At 39.8% G+C, this 21,348-nt stretch overlaps 1 protein-coding gene across 10 annotated transcripts in view; it reads right to left on the bottom strand.

Annotated features, from left to right (window-relative positions):
• The window catches only part of TRPM3 (transient receptor potential cation channel subfamily M member 3), a 492,032-nt gene that overhangs the window by 80,257 nt on the left and 390,427 nt on the right, over positions 1-21,348 (bottom strand). For 4 of the 10 annotated variants that reach the window (XM_038527093.1, XM_038527096.1, XM_038527101.1 and 1 more), the window contains 7 exons: positions 18,953-19,053; positions 17,429-17,563; positions 12,887-12,937; positions 4,856-4,891; positions 4,551-4,691; positions 1,649-1,678; positions 453-742 (listed from right to left, as the gene is read on the bottom strand). In XM_038527093.1, coding sequence (XP_038383021.1) covers positions 453-742; positions 1,649-1,678; positions 4,551-4,691; positions 4,856-4,891; positions 12,887-12,937; positions 17,429-17,563; positions 18,953-19,053 — 784 coding nt within the window. The remainder of the gene's footprint in view (positions 1-452; positions 743-1,648; positions 1,679-4,550; positions 4,692-4,855; positions 4,892-12,886; positions 12,938-17,428; positions 17,564-18,952; positions 19,054-21,348) is intronic. The other 6 variants (XM_038527095.1, XM_038527099.1, XM_038527094.1 and 3 more) reach the window with 3 other exon arrangements.

The raw sequence follows: 21,348 nt of genomic DNA, 5'->3' as shown, positions 1-21,348 counted from the left end.
TGTAAATTAAATAGGACATGGTCCTGGAACTCAAGGACTCCAGTTTAAGGCTATGGATGGGGGAGGCAGACCAAAATATCAATGATCAGAATGCTGCAGGTCTTCTGTGACAGACCTCCTTTCAGATCTGAGCCTTTTCAGTCACAAATATGTGATCTTGGACAAGTTAATTAAACTCTCCCAGTCTCATTTTCTTCAGCTTTAAAATATGCATAATAAGAGGACCTACCTCTTAAGGCATTGAGAGGATGAAATAAACTCTATGTAGCTTTGTGTACCTCTGTATCTAGCACTGTATGCCACAAATGTTAATTATTCATGTCCACCCTTTGTGTGTACCATTGAGGTGACACTGCCTCCACTTAAAGGTGTAGGTAGCTCAGACCTTCTAGTATTTGGGGCCCACCTTCTCTTCTCTTCCCCTGACTACCCCATTTACTGGGCTGGCCAACCTGGAATTGTGGTTCAGCTCCTGGGAGATGTCATCGACCATGTCATTCTCAGAAGCCTCGTGAGCCATGGCTTTGCAGAGCTTACAGGCCACCAGGGCCTTGGCCATGGCCTCCTCGCCATGCTGCCAGAAGAACAGGGCCATCTTCTGTCTCTTCATCAGGACGGCCCACACCATCAGCTCATGGAAAGGGAAAGGGAAGTGGTTGATCTCAGGGTCATCCAAGTCAATGTCCACCTCTTCTTCTCGCTTCTTGGTGGTCTTTCTTCCTCGCCTCAAGGGGACATCATCCTGTAATTTTAGGGAAAAAACATAGAGGTGGAGTTAGAAGCAAATCAAATAAATTTATTAAATAGTTATTTGTTGTATGTCTACTATAGATCCTGGTCTGGGATTGGCACAGAAATGAACTAGCCTATTCCAGCTCTGATTCCAAAAGCACTCATGCCTAACTTTAAAACAAGTTATAATAAGTGCATAAGCACAGCCCTATGGGAACATGCCAGTGCTATATACTTAAATTTTTAAACAGTATTTTTTAATGGACGATTCGCTTTTGTTCCTCCCTCCTTCCCACTCTTTCTTTCTTTCTTTCTTTCTTTCTTTCTTTCTTTCTTTCTTTCTTTCTTTCTTTCTCTTTTCTTTCTTCTTTCTTTCTTTCTTCTTTCTTTTTCTTTCTTTTTTTTTTTCTATAGGTAAGGCTATTTGTGCCCCATGATGGACAGCATTACCCTTTTCTCTGAAAAGGACAATGACATCCTATATTTGCATAAACAACAATACCCACAAGAACAAAAGATGTGAAAGAGACAATCTATCTCCAGTTTCTACATACTTCTTAGGTGCATTTGTGAAGTATTTCTGGCCTTTGGATCTGTTGTCAGTTGTAAACACCCTGAGTAGCTTTCACTTACTGGAATTTGTATGCTTCCTTGGTTTTCAAGTTAATATTTCAAGTAGGATTTATTTTCTTGCTTGTAATGCTAATGTAACCTTACGGTGGAATTTTCAAAGCTACTGTGACTTGACCCCCAACACTGGAAAAAATTTTACTTCCTTATTTTAGAAACATGTACTAAACCTTACCAATTAAAAGGATATATATATATATATATATATATATATATATATATATATATATAAATGTGTAATAAAGAGAACGAATAATTGATATCAATAATTTAGGCAAATACTTACCTCCATTCCCAGTAGTTTCAAGGCTTTGGGCTGTTTAAAAAAAATGTTATACATGAAGTTAGATCTTTCTTTATAGAGGTAAGAAAATAATCCTATTATATCTTAACCAGATACTGGAAGAACTATTGTACCATATACCATGTATTCATTTCACTAAATAAAACATCACAAGAGGAACCCATTTATAGGAATTCCAGGAGAGTTAGAGATTTAATGATTTTGGTGAATCACAGAAAATTAGAAATCTGGTGAGGCATAATGAGATTGTCTAAGGGTAGAGCCCATAGGTTCATAATCTCTTTTAATGGACTAAAATTTCTTCCATCTTCCCAGAACCGTGCTGCTTGGCTGACATCTCCATGACTTCAAACACTTGGGTGAGCCATGAAATGTTCAGTTAAACCATCTGATGTTTCTCAAACCTCTGAAAGACCTCTATTACCTAGAAACTTGGAATATTATTCAGACTATGTGTTCAAACGCTTCATGTCAGCCATCTCTCTATGTGGCTGTCCAGTAGAGCAAGGGTGAGTAAGGCCACAGGGTTGTGTGCTGACTGTGGCAAAAGGTGCTCAGTGACATGGAAAATGTCAGCACATACAGTAGCATCATTGGTCATGCTGGGAATGTGCAAAATAGCCACAGGCCAAGACGGGGAGAGAAGGCAACTCAGCAAATTACAGAACTTGATTTATATCTAACAAGTGGAGATACAAAATTACATCTCAGGGATCAGGAATCCCAATTCTGTGTCTTAAGTGTCACAGAATGGTTGAGTGCTATCTTGGAAGCTGTTTGGGCAAAAAATAAGGTTACAGCACTTACCATTCTTTCAAATTTTATTTGACCGTTCAGGTAGAAATAGCCTGAATCTTGCCTCTCTCCCTTTCTTTCCCTTCCAGCTTCTAAAGCAACCACCAGTTTGAAATTTGTGTGATTTTTATTTCTTATTTATCCGTTTTTGGTGTTTTTAGAGTGGTCTTCCAGCACCACCAAATACTTTCATAATCAGAAGATAAGCTTTGTTAAATGTAAAAATCATGCCCACCACCAGCGAGACTAACAGTTTTCAATATGTGGTCCAGGAATCATGTGATCCTTTCTGGAGCTCTGTGAAGTCAAAGGTGTTTCCCTAATAGTACTAAGATGTTACTTGGTTTTGACACCGTGCTAACATTGGCAATTATGGTGCAAAAGCAGTGGTGAGTAAAACTGTTGGGGGCCTTAGCAGGAATGAAGGCAGTGGCACCAAATTTCACTAGCTGTCTTTAGATTCCACTGTTATGCACTTGAAGTTTAAAGACAAACAAACAAAAGACCAGTTGTATTCCAGAAGTCCTTGATGAGGCCTAAAAAAATATTAACTTTATTAAATCTCTACCCTTGATACTAAAAAAATGTCTTCTTACTATTTTGAGGGATGAAATGGGAAGTATGCATAAAACACTTCTGCTACATACTGAACTATGATGGGTCATCCTGAGGACAAACATGCAGTTATTTGGATTATGGCCACATTGTTTCATGGGTGATCTACTTGAAGGAATACTGGCAGACAAACTATGGTTTATTTAGACTTGGACATTTGGCAGACATTTTTGGAAATGGCCAAAGTGGGGATGTCATTTCAAGGAAAATAATTGATGGCATTTGTTGCCAATGGCAAAATTTTTCCAAGCAGAAATTAGAAAAAATTAGATTTTTTGGAAAACTTGTATATTCTTCCCCCCATAATCTTGACAGTTTTTCAGACTTTTCAGATGAGATTGGAGATGACACTAATGAAGGTGAGTTTTTGAAATTGTTTAATGAAATTGTCAACCGTCAGAAGATCTGCATAACTCAACAAACCAGGATCGTACAATGACCAATCTACGATGTTACAATTTCCATACAAAGTGTAATGTTACAATTTCCATACAAAGTGTAAGATCAATTAATGCATTTTAAAGTAGCAGAGTATGAAAAGTTCATTGAAATTATTTCAGATTTTGTGTTGCAACTAATCTTTAAGAAATTGCCAATTAAGTTTTGATGTATGTAGCATCAAAAAAGAATATAATTATTTGTAAAAAGTATTAAAATACTCCTTCCTTTATATATATGTATTTACCATATTTGTCACATATTTGTCATATATTTGTATGAAGTCAGATTTTCTTTGTATACTTCAACCAAAACATCTGGCAACACACTAAGTGCAGAAGTAGATATGAGAATCTAGCTGTCTTCCATTAAGCCAGATATTACAGAAATATGCAAAAAATGTAAAACAGTTCTACTCTTATTGCCAATTTTTGTTTTTGAAAATATAGTTATTTTTCATAAACATGTCTTTTACGTTAACATGTAATGAATGGGCTTCTTACAGTTAAATTGATATTAATCATTAATTAATAAATACTGTTAAGTCTTTAATTTCTAACATGATAATATCGATAGCTATTATCCCTAGACCAAAAACCTTGAAAGTTACGAGGTAGGTAAGATTAATTTGAATTTCATTATTATTCCCTGATTAAGGCTCACTCCCAGTGCCAGTTTCTGATTATTTATTAATTTATAGCTTCTGATTTCAATTGGAGCTAGTGAGGAAAAGAAAGGTGTGTATCACCCAATAAATTGCTTGCTTTCTTTTCTTTCTTTCTTTCTTTCTTTCTTTCTTTCTTTCTTTCTTTCTTTCTTTCTTTCCTTTCTTTCTTTCTTTCTTTCTTTCTTTCTTTCTTTCTTTCTTTCTTCTTCTTTTTTTTTTTAAACAGATTTGATGGTGGAGGGAAGAGGTGAGTGGCCCAGTTGCCTTCTTCTCTGATCTCCCCCTTGGAGATAACGAAGCCACATCCCAAATGGGTCGTGCCCTAGTCCCCCCAGGAGTCCAGAAAGGAGAATTTGCTGCAAAACTCACCCTCTTAGGGCCAAAGAGATTGTGGTAGAGCGTCCGGAAGCGCTTGCGTGTGTAGTTGCAGCGGTAAGCCCCGCCCATCAGGTACTCGATCACTAGGCCGATGTCAATCAGGCTGATTCTGTAGTCCGGGGGCAGGTTCCCCTATGACGGATGGAACGAAACACACACACACACACAAACAAATCCAAAAGACAGAGTGGTTTACTAGGGATTCTATGCCATGTGTTCTGTAACTATTTTAGAGTAAAAAAAAAAAATAATTGAGAAACATATGAATGTATTATTATGCTGGTTAATTAATTCACCTTAAAATAGATCCAACCGAAACCTGGATATTCTCGCTTGGAAAGAAGACATAAGTTAAATAAGAAGATGCAGTAATCGTCGGCAATAACAGAAAATCAAAATATTTATTCAAGTCTTCAGCTGGGGAGAAAAAAACACCAGTGTAGCAGAAAGAAAGACAAGGCTTGACATGGCAAATGCTATGAGTCCGAGCCACTAGCATTTGGGTTCCCCAGGTGTCCCGTGGGCCCACCTCGCTGCTCTGCCTCTGACCCAGGCTTGTTACTACTCTCTTGTTGATCATTTACTTCCTCACACTCCCTAAATGAAGACTCCTTCCAGAAGATGATTGTTATTACCAGGGCCTGCAGCAGGTGGGATATACTTAGAGTTCCTGGATAAAACCTCTATTAACAAAGAAAAAAAGGTAGCACCTTTTTCATAAAAGGAGAGTGGATGGATGCCAGCATGAGGTCATTTATGAACACCCTTGTGGTTAAAGAGAAAGAGGGTGGTATAAGAAGAGATTTTATCAAGGGAATATTAAGGAGGTTTAGGTCTTTAACTTAAAGACTGAGAGTTACAGGGTTTTAGCTGCTTGCATAGATAGATGCAAAAACGTCAAAAGGGCTCTCTATAGGGTCTAAGGAATATATTTGCTCTGCTAGGCCAAGGAGAAGTTAATTCTATTTGTGGGAAGCTCTGAGAGGGCAGTGAATTCCAAAGGGTGCGAATAATTAACTCACTGTCTGGTTTAGTTCCTTGATGCAGGAGCCCGCTCTAGGTGATGAATTGGCAAGGATACCGCACACTGTATCCTTGGATATATTTTGGAGAGGCGTGAGGGCTTTGTCTACTTTTGTCTTTAATGAAGAACCCACCCCGGATGCTGTGTGAGCTTTCTGACCCTTCACAGAAGTGGCTCATAACCGTGGTGCTGGCTCTCCAACTTCGGTGGCATCAGAATCACCTGGGGAATTTGGTGACGGTGCAAAGGACTGGCCCTTGTCCTGCTTCAATGTTTGGGCTTTTATGCTTTACTAGCTCTCCAGGTGATTTTGATATATACCAAAGTTTTGCTAAATAAGATTGTTCAGGTGGGCTCACACGGTGGAATAGGAAAATTCACAGTATATATAATCACTGCCATTGGGAAGTCACCTTAAACTGTGTTGCAAAACTGAGGGTGGGTTTTCCATTATTCTTACTCAGCTTTGCTATGGTCAACAGCATCTCTTTGAAGCGGATTCCGGGTTAGAGGTGGTCTACTGTATCCTTCCATCAAACCTGTATCTTTGTTTTATTGATCTTTGAATCCCCTTTATTGCCTTTTATAGTGACTGGTGTGAGGCAGGCATTCAGGATGTTTCCGTGAATGCCTGCAGACATTTAGGGAAATTAGTTTCACAATTTTTACTAGGGAATGAGTAAAACAGTGAAATTAATTGCTGTGGCTAGGATCCAGTCTCAGTTTCGGGGTTTTCAGTATCGGGTTGTTTGTTAGTAACACAACTAACCAGCCACAGGCAGTGAGTCATCCTATTTGGGATAGCCCCACGTCACTGTGGGAATTGGACTTGGAATACACTGATTGCTCTATTGGTATTTAGAGGAACAAAGGGCGGGCAGCTAAGACACCAGCCATAGCCTAGGAGAGCCTTGTGCTACTCTTTAGACTTGCTGGCTGCCCCCGACAGTTCCTAGCCCTGCCCATCGGGTTCGACCTCTCTTTCGGCTCATTTGAGCCAGCTGAGCACAACAGGACAGTGTGAAGACTGTCACACTTGCAATGTGAAGAAGTTTGAGGCACAGATCCTTCCCATCCTTGACCTTGGCTCATCAGAATCCCATCTGAAGCGTCCCTTCATAAAAATGGTCTTATTCTCCTCCCCACCATGTGCAGAATTTCACCATCTCCTCGGAGGACTAGCTCATCGATCTAACTCAATAGGCAAGTGAAGCTACCCTTGAGTTGTCAGAAAAGGCCAACTGACTTCTTTAGGCAAAGCAGGGCAAAAACATAGGAAAGGGAATCTGGAGAGTAACCTTTCACATATTGCCCTTTCCATAAACATTAAACCAAGTTTAGAAATATTATTCATGCAACTGCTTTTTTTTTTCCACTGTTGTGGGGCAGGTTAACAAGGCTGCAAGTTGCTATGTCAACGGGCTGTACCTGACAGTTAGGCCTCTTATTTCGAGAGTTGACGAGGCTGAGAGCCTGGACAAGCCTGGGTCGGCCTGGCTGCCTCCTAACATCTGCATTTGGCTCCTACAAGGATGACCTGCAGAGGATGCCCCACATCTATTTTATTTTCCTGGGCGTTGTGAAGCAGCCAGGGTAAAGAACACTGGCTGTGAATTACCTGCCCTGAGTCTCTTTCTGTCCATGCATCATAATCAACCAGTTTTCCTAAAGGCCTCAGTTTTCTTCCCTGTAAAAGAGGTAGAACTTGAAGGCCTCTATGGTCTCTAATGCTCAAGTACCAGGATTCAGAAAAATCCCTACTGAGATTTAGCGTGATGCTATTGAAAAGGAGTCATCGCAAGTCTATGAATTGGTGCCTATTTTTAATCCTGTAAGAATTTCTAAATTTTAAAAGTGAGTAACAGCGAACCTAACACATCTATATTTTCTTTTAGGACACCTATGTGTGAACATCAGTTTGAACTCTAAGAATAAGACAGCAGTATTGCTTGAAGGCCAGTAGTGAGTGGCAATAATTATGCTTTCAGATTGTCTATAAGACTGGAGGTTATTAGGAAAGTGATAATGGTAAAGTTCAAAATACTAAAAATTTGAGAGGGGCAAAGAACACATTTTTTGTGTGATTTTATTCATTAAGAGTCTTTAGGCTTACATACTACCAAAGAAGGTGCTGGAATCTTTTTTTTTTTTTTGTCGGAACTTCTGTAAAGTTTGATTATTTTGAAGTGATTTGTATGTGATCTGGTCTCAAGTCAGAGAAGGGATTCCGTGAACATTCTGGGTTCTGTCCAGCTTTGAGCAGAGGCCTTGGACGAACCGGCCTGCCTTCTGTTTGACCACAAGGGGGCGATGTTCACCTGACTGAAGCCTATGACAGCATTTACCTGCCTGGACTGTTTTCTATGTGTAATAAGGGGATGTAAATGAATATAGCAGATTGAAGGATTTGGAAATCAGGAGAGAGTCAAATGCCCTTGTTAAAGTGATATCTGGAGGAGGGAGAGCTTACTTTACCACGTAATGTGTTTGAAGGAGTGATTGCATCTGTTCTTTTTTTTTTTTTCCTCCCCCAGAGGCTTTGAAAGCAGAGACATTAAGGGAAATTAGTTTCACAATTTTTACTAGGAAGAATGGAACCCTTTTGGGGAAGAAGAAAGAAATTTCATAAAATTAATAAAATCGGATACAATTTCAGCCTCTTGTGATAACTGCGTCCTGGATGAACTCTGAAGGGGATGGCAACACTGGGGCATGTCTGATGCGCTAGGCTGACGGCCTCGGCCACCTGTGACCTTAGATGTCACAGGTGCAGAGAACAGCCCACAGTACGACCCCACAGTGGGAACAGCACTGGGCTGGACTGTGGTCCTCGCTCTGCCTCTCTGTGACCCTGGGCAGATCACTACCTTTCTCTTTACCTCAATTCACACTCAAGACAGGCACTTTGGACAGAGTTACTTCAAAATTCATGCCTTTTTCTAGAGCGCCAGTTGTCTGGCCACTATCTGGCAGGTGGCTCTCATTTCTATGCTGCCTGGTCCCTGGGCAAAGGTTGTTGTCCGGAGCTCGCAGGGTTGGAGTAGTTTCCTCTCATCACCTCTGAAATATGGTTAGGGGAGCCGAGGGCTCAGAGACAGGGATGGTAAAGGGCTAGACAGGGATGGTGTGGTGCTCATCACATCCACCTCCTTTGGAAAAAGCAGAGAAAGTGAACAGCACCTCGCATACCACAGGTAATATCCAGAAATCTTCTGGAGGAGTCTTCCTTTGCTTGGGTGCTTTTCAAATAGGAAGCCAAAAATAACACTGGAGTAATTTCTGTTATTCTTTCCTCGGTCTTTCGGCCATTGCTTTGGTAATCGGTAATGCCTGAACACTTATGTCCCATTTCATGCCTCAAGAACATATGGCAAGCCATGTGACTCAAACAATTCAATCCACAGGGTAAAACAGAGAAGCATGGCACTCTTGGTAGGTACAGTCTGACAATGTGAAAACGTTGTCTCCTTTCCTCGTGCCATGAGCCAGTACTCTGAAGCTGAGTTTTAATCCATGCCATCCTAAAGATGACTTTGAATTAAAAGCGTAGTTTAAATGTATGTATTAGATCTGCTCTTCTAAATATATTCCTTTTCAGGAGTCAGCTCATGGTATCATTATCAGATCTCAGCTGTGTAGGGAAACACATTTCATGGAAACTTACAACAAGCCTTCCAGACAAGATTGTTTCCTTCTGATGTATGTAAGGTGTAAAACGATTGCTGGTTGTTAGGTTTACCATGGAAGGGTGGGGAAAAGACTATTCTGGTGGAAGTTCCTGGAAAAGAGGACATTCCCTCAATGTCTGCCATGGTTATAGACAAGGCAATCTTTTAAGAAATAAAAATTCTTTTGCAAATCTACATGAATTTGGCAGATGGGATTATGAAAATGTCCTTTCTTTATCTAAAGAGTGTCTGAAATGCTTCCCTCTCTACCCTTCATTCTACAAAGCTCTGGGTCTTACTTCCCATATGAATGAATTTTAAACTATCATAATTTGACAACTATTTCTATATAGTACTCAAATATCACCCTTCCTTAGTGGGGAATGATAGTACAGGTAATCTGAAGTATTAGCACATTTAAGTTAAGAAAGAAAAACTAGTACTTTAAAACATATAGAGGCACAAATCGAGCAGACAGTTAGCTTCTAAAAATGGCAAGTTAGATTTCACGGAAAAGCAGACAGACTGGGGCCACTCTGGATTAATGTAGCATTGGTGCATCCAATGGATTTATGCAAGAAAGCAGTTCAGGGAATTGGGTTGGCCTATATCATTTAAAATTTCTGATTAATGCTGTATAACCAACTTTTTACCTCACTGCTCCTCAATAATTTGAGATTCAGTTCTCCAAATTCAGCTGTTTGATTTCAAAGGAGAGTTGGACTTGGAAATACCATGCTGTTAATGTGGGACTGTCTAGTGATTCCTAAATGCATTCCCTGGGTTCCTAAGAGTTACTTGTATTCAATTTTACAGACATATCATCAAACACTATATTTAAGATTCAGAACTATGTTCTTAATGTAGGAGTAGCATTTCATACCAGGGTTTATCACCACTGGTTAATATTTTTTTTTTTTGTCACAGATCACATCAATCAATATGTAACGTAAAGGTCCTATAATCATAGAGCACAAAGCACATGCTAATTATCAAGTCGCTTAATTTTGAAAATTGCTTAAACTGTCCAAGATTTTTCTTAGCATTTTAAACCTAGCTTTTGTAGACTTTTGTATATCGCATTGGTCTCAATTGCTGGAAGTCATCTGGAACCATCTGAGGAAGATGTAACCAATATTAAGTTCTCTTAAGAAGACACAGAGACCTCTCATCTTTAGCTTCCTTCTTCCATATAACATGTGGCTCCAGTGGTTATACCTTCTTGCTGTCCAAGTCAGGGGCTTATCTTTATCAAAGAAGTAACTGGAAGTCTGCTTTTCCTATTCCTCTTTCTTCCCAAGGGAAGAAACTAAACATAGGCTGGCTGTTTCTCCTCACCTTATTGGGAGTCTCTTTTCCCAGGTAAAAGGACAAATGGTTCCTAAGCCAGTTCAGAAACTATCCTGGATCATTTGTGATCACTTTCTCCAGTCACTAAATCAGTACGTAAATGAATCCTTACATGTTTTTGCTCTAATATTTGGATCACACTTGAAAGAAAAATAAGCCCACTCCTAATACTCCTTCCTCCCACATCCTTACCATGCCATTCTTTCTTGTTAGTGTATATTACTTTTGAAGTACATCTTTAGTCAAGAAGTTTAAAAAAAAACAACCCTATCTTAAAAATACATGCCTTCTAATGCAAGTGATACAAGCAAATATAAGAGGCAGTGAACAGGATTTCAGAAGGGAGATGTTGCAAAGCAGAGCCCTACAAGGAAAAGAACCTTGTAGGAGGGATTTTGATCATTTACACTCAATGAAATCTAACTGCAAAAAATCCCTTTGAAAATCAGGCAAGATATTGAGAAACTGGGGGGTGGAGGTGAATCAGTGACTCTATTTGAAGTCTCAGATTAGCCAATGGCTGAGATTGAAGGATGTAGCTGTCTCTTCAGAAAGTCTCATAGTTCCTGCAGTGACATAGTGTAGCTCAAGGTGATGGGGGAGATAATATCTTATTTATTATTTAAAAACTCTGTTGTATACAAGCAACAAATACCTTGGCAAAAAATATGTTAGATGAGTATGCTTACTCTTTCTAGATACTTCCCCCTCTTTAGTTTCCAGGCAATTCTAAGCCATGATAAATGGCCCAAAGTTAGAAGACTTGAGGGTAAGAAGAGTGGCTCTGGTGAGTGCAGGTGTGCTTATGGCTCGAAAGGGGGCAAATCGGGAAAAGGTGTGATCTTGGTAAAATGGTGGTTGGGTTGGAAGTACAGATGGCACAGCATCTAAGGCTTCATCCACTCACCCAGATGAAAAAAAGCCTTTAGTAAGATCATGTAGAGATGAGAGGAAGGTTCCTAAGAGCCAGCAGAAGGTTTTTTTTTGTATGTTTTTCGGAGCTTTTATCCATTACTAGCAAAGGTCTAGCTGGTTAATAGAACATTCTAAGCAGCCCCAGGACCTTTACTTGGTCTTTCAAGGGAAAATTAAAAAGTGGCTACAGAATACCTGGGGGAAGTTCTAGACAATGACTCCATATGAGATGAAGGAATTGTACTCTATTTTTGACCTTACTTTGTAGCTATCTCTGAGTATGTGCTACGGGCTTTGGTGAAGAATTGCTACCGTCTGGTGGGTGGGTGTGCCTACATGTGTTGTAGGGGTGGGAAAAGTGCCCCTATCTATTTCCTCCTTTGGAGCTAAAACAACAGTCTCTGGGAATGCTGTCAAAGGTTCAGAATGAAGTTACCTCTGAGAGAGACTGAATGGGGCAAAAGAACCAACAGTTGGCTAGGATTAAACATACTTTCCTTGCACCTCACTCTTCTCATCTATAAGTGGGAATCACACTGCATAATAATAATTTTAAAAATACTAATTCTACTTCATAGAATTATCATGAAGATGAAATGAACTGAGATGTACAGAAAGCTTAGGTTAGTGCCATGCACCTGGTCATCCTGGTCATCACTAAAGGTTTGGTACTATTTTGTTGCTGTTAAAAAAGGATCTGAGTTTGAATTCCACCTCTTCCCTAAGCATTATTAATACAGTTCTCACCTCCTTACATTTCAGCCTCGGGATCTGTAACATAGGAATAATTCTCCTTGATCCAAACCTCCTGGCTTTTAATTTTTATTTATTTTTTACCCCATTGGGTTAGATGATAAACATGAAAAAATATACTGGAAAAAATAAAGTGTTAGAAGAATAGAAGGCACATGTGTGTTTTAGTCTCTGATTCTCCAAGATGTTTTGAGCTATGTTTCCTTCGCTCCGTGTAATGTTAGAAGCGACAGTGACGCGTGGCATCAGGAGCTGGTGCATGAAAATACCTCCTCTGGTTAGTCAGACAACATGGAAAACCAACTCCCCAAACAGTGAGGGGCATATGGAAGAAAACAGGCAATGGCATAAATCCACACAGCATGGGGCAAAGCTATCCAAAAACATTAGGAATTGTGCTCTCCAAAAACATTGTGTCCAATGAAAGCATCTAAAACCACAGCTGCATTGTAAGCAGAGATGTCATCGTTAAAAGGCAACACACACACGCGCGTCCTGAAATGAGGGGTCTCGCGGGGACAGGAACTCGCTGGCAGCTCATGCAAAACAGAGGCGCTTTCTAATTACAGGAAGCAGTCAAGACAGGGCCTCCGACCTGCAGTCGAGAGGGTTCTTACCTTTTTGACATCCCTGACCAAGTGGTACAATGTATTTGAGGGCCCATGTCTCTGAAAACAATAAAGAAGAATCAAATGGTTTTGCTGGTCAGGGGCTCTCATTGGTAAGGCAGGAAGGATCTGGAAGGAAGGGTTCTGGCCAGTGGAGGGGGTGCAGTTCTTTAAGATGAACCTTGTTCTAGTTGCTCAGTTGTACCTGTCTTTTCTAAACAAACACGCTGGCAGATTTTTGGATTGTGGTTCCTCAAGAAAAAGTGTTTGAGGTTCTAGGTTCAAACTTTATAAAGGAGCTTGTCAACTCTGTTGACAACTGGGCCAAAAGATCATTTAAGGGGTTAGTTTTGAGGCAGGGGAGAGACAAAAAGGCCAATTTACAGCACTGGAAATACACTTTGGCACACTGCTGATCACAACTTGTTTATTACCCAGAATGACTGAGAAATTGTCCAAAATGGGTTGGCAAATTTTTCTATAAATGGCCAAAGAGTCAATCTTTTAGACTTTTGGGTCATACAGTTTTCATTACAACTGCTCGACTCTGCCATTATGCAAAAGCAGGCAGAGGCAATATGTAAACAAATGAACCTGCCCGTGTTTCAATAAAACTTTACTTATAAACACCAAAAGAGAATCAAATTTCATATAATTTTAATATGTCACAAAATATTCTTCTAGTGATTCCTTCGATCATTAAAAAATGTTTTACAAACACTTTTAGCTTGCAGGCCATTAAAAAACAGGCAGTGGGCTGGATTTGACTCTTGGGTAGCAGTTTGCTCAAATTTAGTCAAAAGAAAAAGCCACAGGATCTTTGTGGGAAAAGAGAGGCTAATATGAAGTGACGTACCATCCTGTTGTTTTTCAGGAATAGGAATGCTTGATAAAATACAGGATGCCCAGTGCAATTTGACCTTCAGATACATAAGAAATAATTTTTAGTATAAATATATCCTAAATGTTTCATGGGACATGCTCATTTTAGAAATTACTCACTGGCTACTTGGAATTCACGTTTAGCTGGGCATCTTATATTTTTATTTGCAAAATCTGGTGCTCCTACTGGAGAATCTCAAACAGTGATGGCAAATCCTTCAGCGCTGTGGGAACATATTCAGGTATGGAGATAATTCCTGTGTATTTCCTCAGCTATCTGCCCATTCTTGCAACATACTTCTCAGAATTCTTTTTCCTCTGAGAAATGCAGTCTGATATAGGGATTAAACACACAGACTCCAGGATCAGAACGCCTGGCTCCCCACCTGGCTCTGTTGCCTACCGGCTTTGACCACGTGCAAGCTCCTTATTATTACTGAGGCCATTCAAAGTCCCATAATTCTTCTTGACAGAGGACTCCAGTTGATTTAGGTGATGAAGTCTATTGGCCTTTCTTATAGAATTTTCCTACTGACTTCTTTCCAATCATTGGAATAAATATATTACCTTGATTCTCTAACTGATATGCAAGGAATTAAACTGTATTTTATTTCATTTATTTTCCTGAAAACCCCATTATTCTTTTTTTTCTCTAGTTTTGTTAATAAATAATTGAATAGGACATTGTGTAAGTTGAGGTGTAAAATGAGATTTGTTTATCACAATAACGTTAGTTAACACATCCTTCACTTAACATAATTACAATTTTGTTGTTGTTATGGTGAGGACATTAAAGCTCTAATCTAATGGCAACTTTCAATTATACATTATAGTGTTGTTAACTATAGTCTTCATGCTGTAGGTTAGATCCCTGGAGTTTATTCATCCTGTAACTGAAAGTTTATACTCTTTGACTAGAATCTCCCATTTTTCCCACCCCTCAGCCCCAAATATTTCGAGGATCCTCCACATTGTATTTTTATATCTGGCTCCCTTTTCAAATATTAGTTGACTTTATACATATGTGTTTATTGCTGGGCTTTCAATTCTGTTCTGTTGGTGTTTGTGTCTATTTTTATGCCAGTACCATACTGTCTTGATTACCATAGCTTTGTGAAATAGTTTGAAATCAGGAAAGGTGATGCTTCTACCTTTGTTGTTTCTTAAGATTGCTTTGGATATTCAGGGTCCTTTTTGACTCCATGTGAATTTTAGCTTTTTCTATTTCCATGAAAAAGTGCCATTGGCATTTTAAAAGGGATTGCATTGAATCTATAAAAGGCTTTGGGTGATATGGTCATCTTAACAATATCAATACTTCTAATCCATGAATGTGGGCTATCTGTCCACTTATATCTTCTTTAATTTCTTTAATCAATGTCTTATGATTTTTGCTTAATAAATCTTATACTTCTTGGTAAAATTTATCCCTAAGTGTTTTATAATTTTTGATGCTATTCTAAATGGGATTGTTTTATTCAGATAGTCCACTGTTAGTGTATGGACATGCAACTGCCTTTCGTATGTTGATTTCATATCATGAAACTCTACTGGATCCATTTATTAGTTCTAACAGGTTTTTTGTTTGTTTGTTTTTGGGTTTGTGTGTGTGTGTGTGTGTGTGTGTGTGTGTGTGAAGTCTTAGGGATTTTCTATATACCAAATAAGGTTGTTAGCAAAGACCAGCTTACTTCTTCCTTTCCAAATTGGATGCTTGTTTTTCCCTGTCTCCCTCCCTATTGAGAGGATATGAATTTGTCTCTCATTCTACTAATGTTATGTTCATTTATTGATTTGCACAGATTGAACCATCCTTGCATTTAGGGGTGGAATCCCATTTGGTCATGGTGTATGATCTTTTTAATGGGTTGTTGAGATTATCAAGATATCAAGATTGAGAAATCTTGTACCTATAGTCATCAGGGAGATTGGCTTATAGTTTTATTTTCTTGTAGTGTGTTTATCTGGCTTTAGTGTGAGTACAACTTTGGCCACTTAAAATAGTTTTGGGAGTATTGCCCCCTCTTCAAATTTTTTGAAAAGTTGGACAAGAATTGAGGATAATTACTTAAATATTTGGTAGAATTCATCTGTGAATTCTATCCACCTACTCCTGGACTTTTCTTTGTTGGGAGGTTTTTGATTACTAATTCAATCTCCTTACTTGTTATTGGTCTGTTCAAATTTTTCTATTTCTTCATGATTCACATTTGGTTAGTTGCATGTTTCTGAAAATTTATCCATTTCTCCTATAGCTAATTATTGATCTTTTGGTGAGGATAGAAACTGGGGCCTCCTACGCTATTATTTCAGTCTATTATTCTTGCTGAAAGTGTCACTGTGAAAAACCAAGAAAATTTGCAGAGAAAACAGAAATCTGGAGCTACTCTGCTAACCTATCTTCTAGTTCCAGCAGCAAGAACAAGATAGAGCCAGTGTGGTACCACCTAATACCCACTAAGGCTGGGGAGAGGTTAATAAACTCCATCTCATTAGAGCTGTGGGTGGTGGGACAGAGAAGCATTGTGACAAATGAAAGGAAGAATAACCTCTAAGACAGAAGTGTTGGTTCAGTACTGGCTTTCTTCTTTACTTAGGAGTTTTGTGACCTTGAATGAACCAATTCAATTCTTAGCCTTAGTTTTCTAATCTGTAAAACGGAGGAAAACAATACCTACTCTTTCTTTCAATATTCCAAGTAAAAATTTATTGATCTCGTATGTGAATTATATAAAAAATATGTATATACAGAATACTTTACATATTTAATACTGCTTCTAATGTATCATAGGCATTACTTCCCCAAAATGTTAATCACGGCTGGATTGAAAGAATATTTGGGAAATGTGGCAAAGTTGTTTATGTAAGTATACCAGATTATAAGTCTACTGGAGATCCAAAGGGATTTGCCTTTGTGAGATTTGAAAAAATAAGCAGCAAAAGCTATTGAGGTAGGTGCAGAACCTTTGGGAAGCAAGGTTTTTTTTAACCTTCCTGAATTGTACTCTCCAAGCATCCTGTTCCCTCTTGAGGTTTCCATATCTACTCTTTAAACTTTATTGGATATTAGCATTAGCTCGACCAATGTACTTAACTCACCAAATACTATAAACAACTTCATAAATAGTGGTTTTTCTTTACACTTACTCTTTGGTATCCCTATTAAATGAATTAGCAAATTGTTACAAAACAACACAAGAAATATTTTTGGGTAACTCCAAACAAGGGGTATTTTATATTTTATTCCACTATAGAGGAAAAGGAATGAATGTCATAGCTCTGGGGGTAACAAGATGGTGCAGGATAGTTAATCGGTTTCCTTTGAATTAAATCAATTCTCCTCTGCTGGTTGCTTCAAATACCCTCTGGGCTTAGAGCATAAACTGAGTTCTAATTTTCAGAACTGTGTGGTTTTGTGTAAGAATCTGAGAATGTTAGCTTTTGGTGTGATCATATAACTTTCTGCCTTAGATGCTGACAACTGAGCAGTTAAAACAAGTGGAATCTTGGTGATTTGACATTGTTGTCTACAGGTCTAAGGGAGCATTTGTGAAAAATGATCCATGCATTTGGAGAGGAGGGAAGAGACTCACAGGCATGTTGGGGGCAGGAGAAGGTAAAACAAAAAAAAACACAGAGAAAATAAAAAGTGCCTTAGCTTGGTCCTACCGTATTGTACAATTCCTCTAGTCTGGAGATGGTGAGAAAACGGTGCATGCTTACTCCATTCTCTATGAGTAATTTCACAAAATCCACTCTGTCCAGAACTAGGGCATCCAACATGGCTTGCTCCAAAGACCCCACCTGCAAATCAAGTCACTGAGTTAGTCTGCCCCAGATTCTAGGGATGCAGTTCCTTGGTGTTCACCTCAACAGTTTAGAAATGGATGCCTTTGCCATCTGATAAACCTTCAGCATTCCAAGAACATGCTAACAACTCCACTTTTAGGACAGCCACAATCTCTCTTGTGTTTTTGGGCCTGTATTTGCAAATAGAATTCAAAGGTTTCTAGTTCTAAAAGCTATTTCCTCCTTGACTCTTTTGAGAAGTCAAAATAAGAGTCTGAGAAGATGCCGGATATACAAGGATTATCCTTGTGTTCTCTGACCAAACTTCTGCAATAGTAGTGAAGTGCCAATGTGGATGCTTAGCTGTCCTCCCTTTCATCTTCTCAAGGCTCTGAATTAGACCCCTGGCTACCTTGAAAATAGAGACCCTAGTGAACAGATCAGAAAGTAGGCCCTTCTTTATTTTAATTAAGTGTTAGATTACCTTGCCTCTGTCTCACCCATTTCTATGCAGAGACCCAGCAACTATTTAGATCCTTTGGTCTGTTTACCAGGGTTTTATTTAATTCATTTCACAAATATTTCCCAGTGTCCAGACTCCTTGACAAATCTTTCCACACTAGCAATCCACTCGCAGCACTAAATAAAGACAGGGGCTTAACCGTAGGTAGAAGCTGTCTGGGGGGAAAGAAAGAAAGGGTTAAATGAGATCTTTCCATGAGGGTATTGCCCTCCAGTTATTCCAGCACAGAAATCAGATTTCAGACTGCTGGCTGCCTCCTAGGGACACACACATAAACCACCCAAGAGTCAATTTTCCAAGTTTTTATTTTTGGTAGTGTCAATTGAGGGAAACAAACCAAGAACAGTTATATAAAGCTTTGTTTCCCTCTGTGTTGTTCTTGGGAATAGGGAGGACCTGTGCTCAGCCACCAGGACCAGATGGTACCTGCATGTGGAAGCCTGCTAATTCTGCGTCCTGAGGTATGACCAAGCCATACGCTAGCGTGGGGCACCGCCACTCAGAGCAACAACCTCAAAGACAACCAGAAACAAACTGCCAGTTCCATTCCTTCCTTCACTTGAATTAATACAGTCTTGTCTTATATATATTTTTTCAGATGTGTGAAAGAAACAGCATCATGTGCAGCTGAAAATTGCCATCAAAGGCCACTCAGAGGTGGGAAGTGTCTGGAATGTTTGCAGTTGTGCTTTGTCCCGTCTTCAACCAGGTGGCAGTGTTTTCCTAAATATGAGAAGGGCTGAACAAGGAGATGGCTACAAGGGATCATTTCCATCCTGGAAAAGAGGCAGCAGTTTCCTGAGCTGCTTTCAGAGACTTCTTAGGCAAATACCCTTGCCCAGGCAAGTGGGCTTTTCCCAGGGTGGTGACATATACTCTACCGGCCACTGCTGCCCATAAATAAAGATCTGGCTGCGAGCGATGTCCACTCTGTTCCAGGCTAGAGCTAAGCTCAGCTGGTCTGGCGCGGAGGCATTTGCTCCTGTGTATAGACAAGTAGGAGAAAAAAGTGGGAGACAGAAAGCAACGATCAGTTATTATACCAAGAAGACCTACTCCCCTACTCTCCCATCAACCCCCTTCTTCCTGAAGAGTAGACACAGCTGGACAGCTGGGTTTCTCAGACGTGGCACTATTGGCATTTGGGGCAGGATAATTCTTTACTCTTGGGGGTCGTTCTGTACATTTTAGAGTATTTAGCAGCATCCCTGAATTCAACCCAGTAGATGCCAATGACAGACCCCACTCAGGTCATGACCATCCAGAATGTCTCCAGATATTACCAAATGGTTCCAGGCGGAAGGGAAGAGATAAAACCAGCTCAGTGAAGACCCACTGCTCAACAGCATTGCTAGTCTGAAGCAGCAGCAGCATCTGGGCACTTGTTAGGATTGCAGACCCATAGGCCCCACTCTAGAGCTACTAAATCAGAATCTATATTTTAACAAGATCTCAGATGATTCATGCACACATTCAAGTTTGAGAAGCAGTGCTCTGTAACATGTTTTGTTTCTGCTGGTCAATCACTGGTGCAAAGCATCCTTCAAATTGTATATTACATGGTGCTATGCCCTCATCACCTCATGGGCTGGCTCTGCCGCTCTACTGACAAAGAGTTAAGATCTTTTTTTTTTTTTAATTTTATTTATTTATTCATGAGAGACAGAGATTGGGAGAGAGGCAGAGACACAGGCAGAGGAAGAAGCAGGCTCCATGCAGGGAGCCCAAAGTGGGACTCGATCCTGGGTCTCCAGGATCAGGCCCTGGGCTGAAGGCAGCGCTAAACCGCTGAGCCACTGGCGCTGCCCAGAGTTAAGATCTTTTAAGAGAAAGGCAAACAAGTGGCTTAGGTTTTCTTTGGTTTGTGGGCAGAAGCCACTGGAATACATTTTCAGTTTCTCCTTCTTCTCTAGACTCTGTGGCTAGATCTGTGCTGTCCACCTGTGGTTATTTAAATCTAAATTAAATAAAATTAAATAAAACAAAAACTTTATTTATTATTTAAAAAAAAACAAGAACTTTAATTCCTCAGGCACACTGGCCACATTTCAAATGCTCAGTAGCCATATGTGGCTGGCAGCCTTTGAGTTGGGGAGTATAGATTTAGAACAGTTCCATCATCACAGAAAGTTCTATTGGAACAGTGCTGGTCTAGTAGCAATGCATGTGCTGATCAATGATCGATGCATCCTGTCAATAAATGCAACCCACCAAGCAGCTGGGTGTGAGGCTGAGAATGACAGGTGGAGAGAACACTGGGCCCTGAGTCTGCCATTTTGCAGCTGCGTGACTTTGGACCTCTCTCTATTACTGCTCTATCATCTTTTGAAATGGGGACAGTAAGAATTGTCCTGTTTACTGGCTGGGATATGAGACTAGAATGAGATCATATAAATGAATTCACATGTGAACAGGGTTTTGCAGTTAACACCCTTGTTACCCTGACCAGGAGCCATCCCTAAATATTTGCCTGTCTTCATGCTGCTAGATGTCCTACCAGCAGGGGAGCGGGGTACAGAGACAGCATTCTTACCTGCCTCAGATTTTTTGGACATCTAATATGTGCTAGGCAAAATATTAGGCATTTGCACATATTATATGTAATGTCCCAAATAATCCTGGGGAATGGATATTATTGTGTCCGTTTGACAGATGACCATACTGAGGTCCAGAGAGATTAAAAACCAAATCACTATAACAGAAGGTAAACAGGGGAAGCATTTATCATGACAGGGGTGAGATTCAGCCCCAGTGAGTTTTTCCTTCATTCTATCTCTGCTAATTCTGATGTTTGTCAGGGAAGGAGGGATAGTAAATGCTAGGACTGCCCATTTTTCTGGATTTTTTGGCTGGAGGCTCGGAACCACGAGCTGCAGATAGGGTTGCTGGTGATGAAGCTGTACCAATGATTCGCAAAGTCTGTTGCCCATGACTGAGAAGCTTTTAAAACATCCATAGACCCAGATTGCACCCCCAAACAACTACATCCCTCTGCTTGGTGTGGGAGCCAGGCTCTGATAATTTTTAAGATCTTCAGGTGTTTTCAATGTGCCCAGAGCATGATTCTGTCTTCTGCCTCCCCTTGCCTCTTCCCTTTCCACTCTGAGATATTAAAGTTAAGAATGAGGTGAGCAAAATGCTCTCTAGACAGCACCTCTCCAATTTGGGCATGCATAAGAATAACCTGGAGAGCTTTTTATCTTTTTATTTTAAAATTTTTATCTATTTGAGAGAGAGAAAGAGCATGCACAAACAGGTTAGAATGAGAAGCAGACTC

Source organism: Canis lupus, chromosome 1 (assembly GCF_011100685.1).
Source record: "Canis lupus familiaris isolate Mischka breed German Shepherd chromosome 1, alternate assembly UU_Cfam_GSD_1.0, whole genome shotgun sequence".
In the NCBI taxonomy this organism is placed as follows: domain Eukaryota; kingdom Metazoa; phylum Chordata; class Mammalia; order Carnivora; family Canidae; genus Canis; species Canis lupus.
The sequence above is the reverse complement of the archived record's forward strand: the minus strand, read 5'-3'. Positions and strand labels throughout refer to the sequence as shown.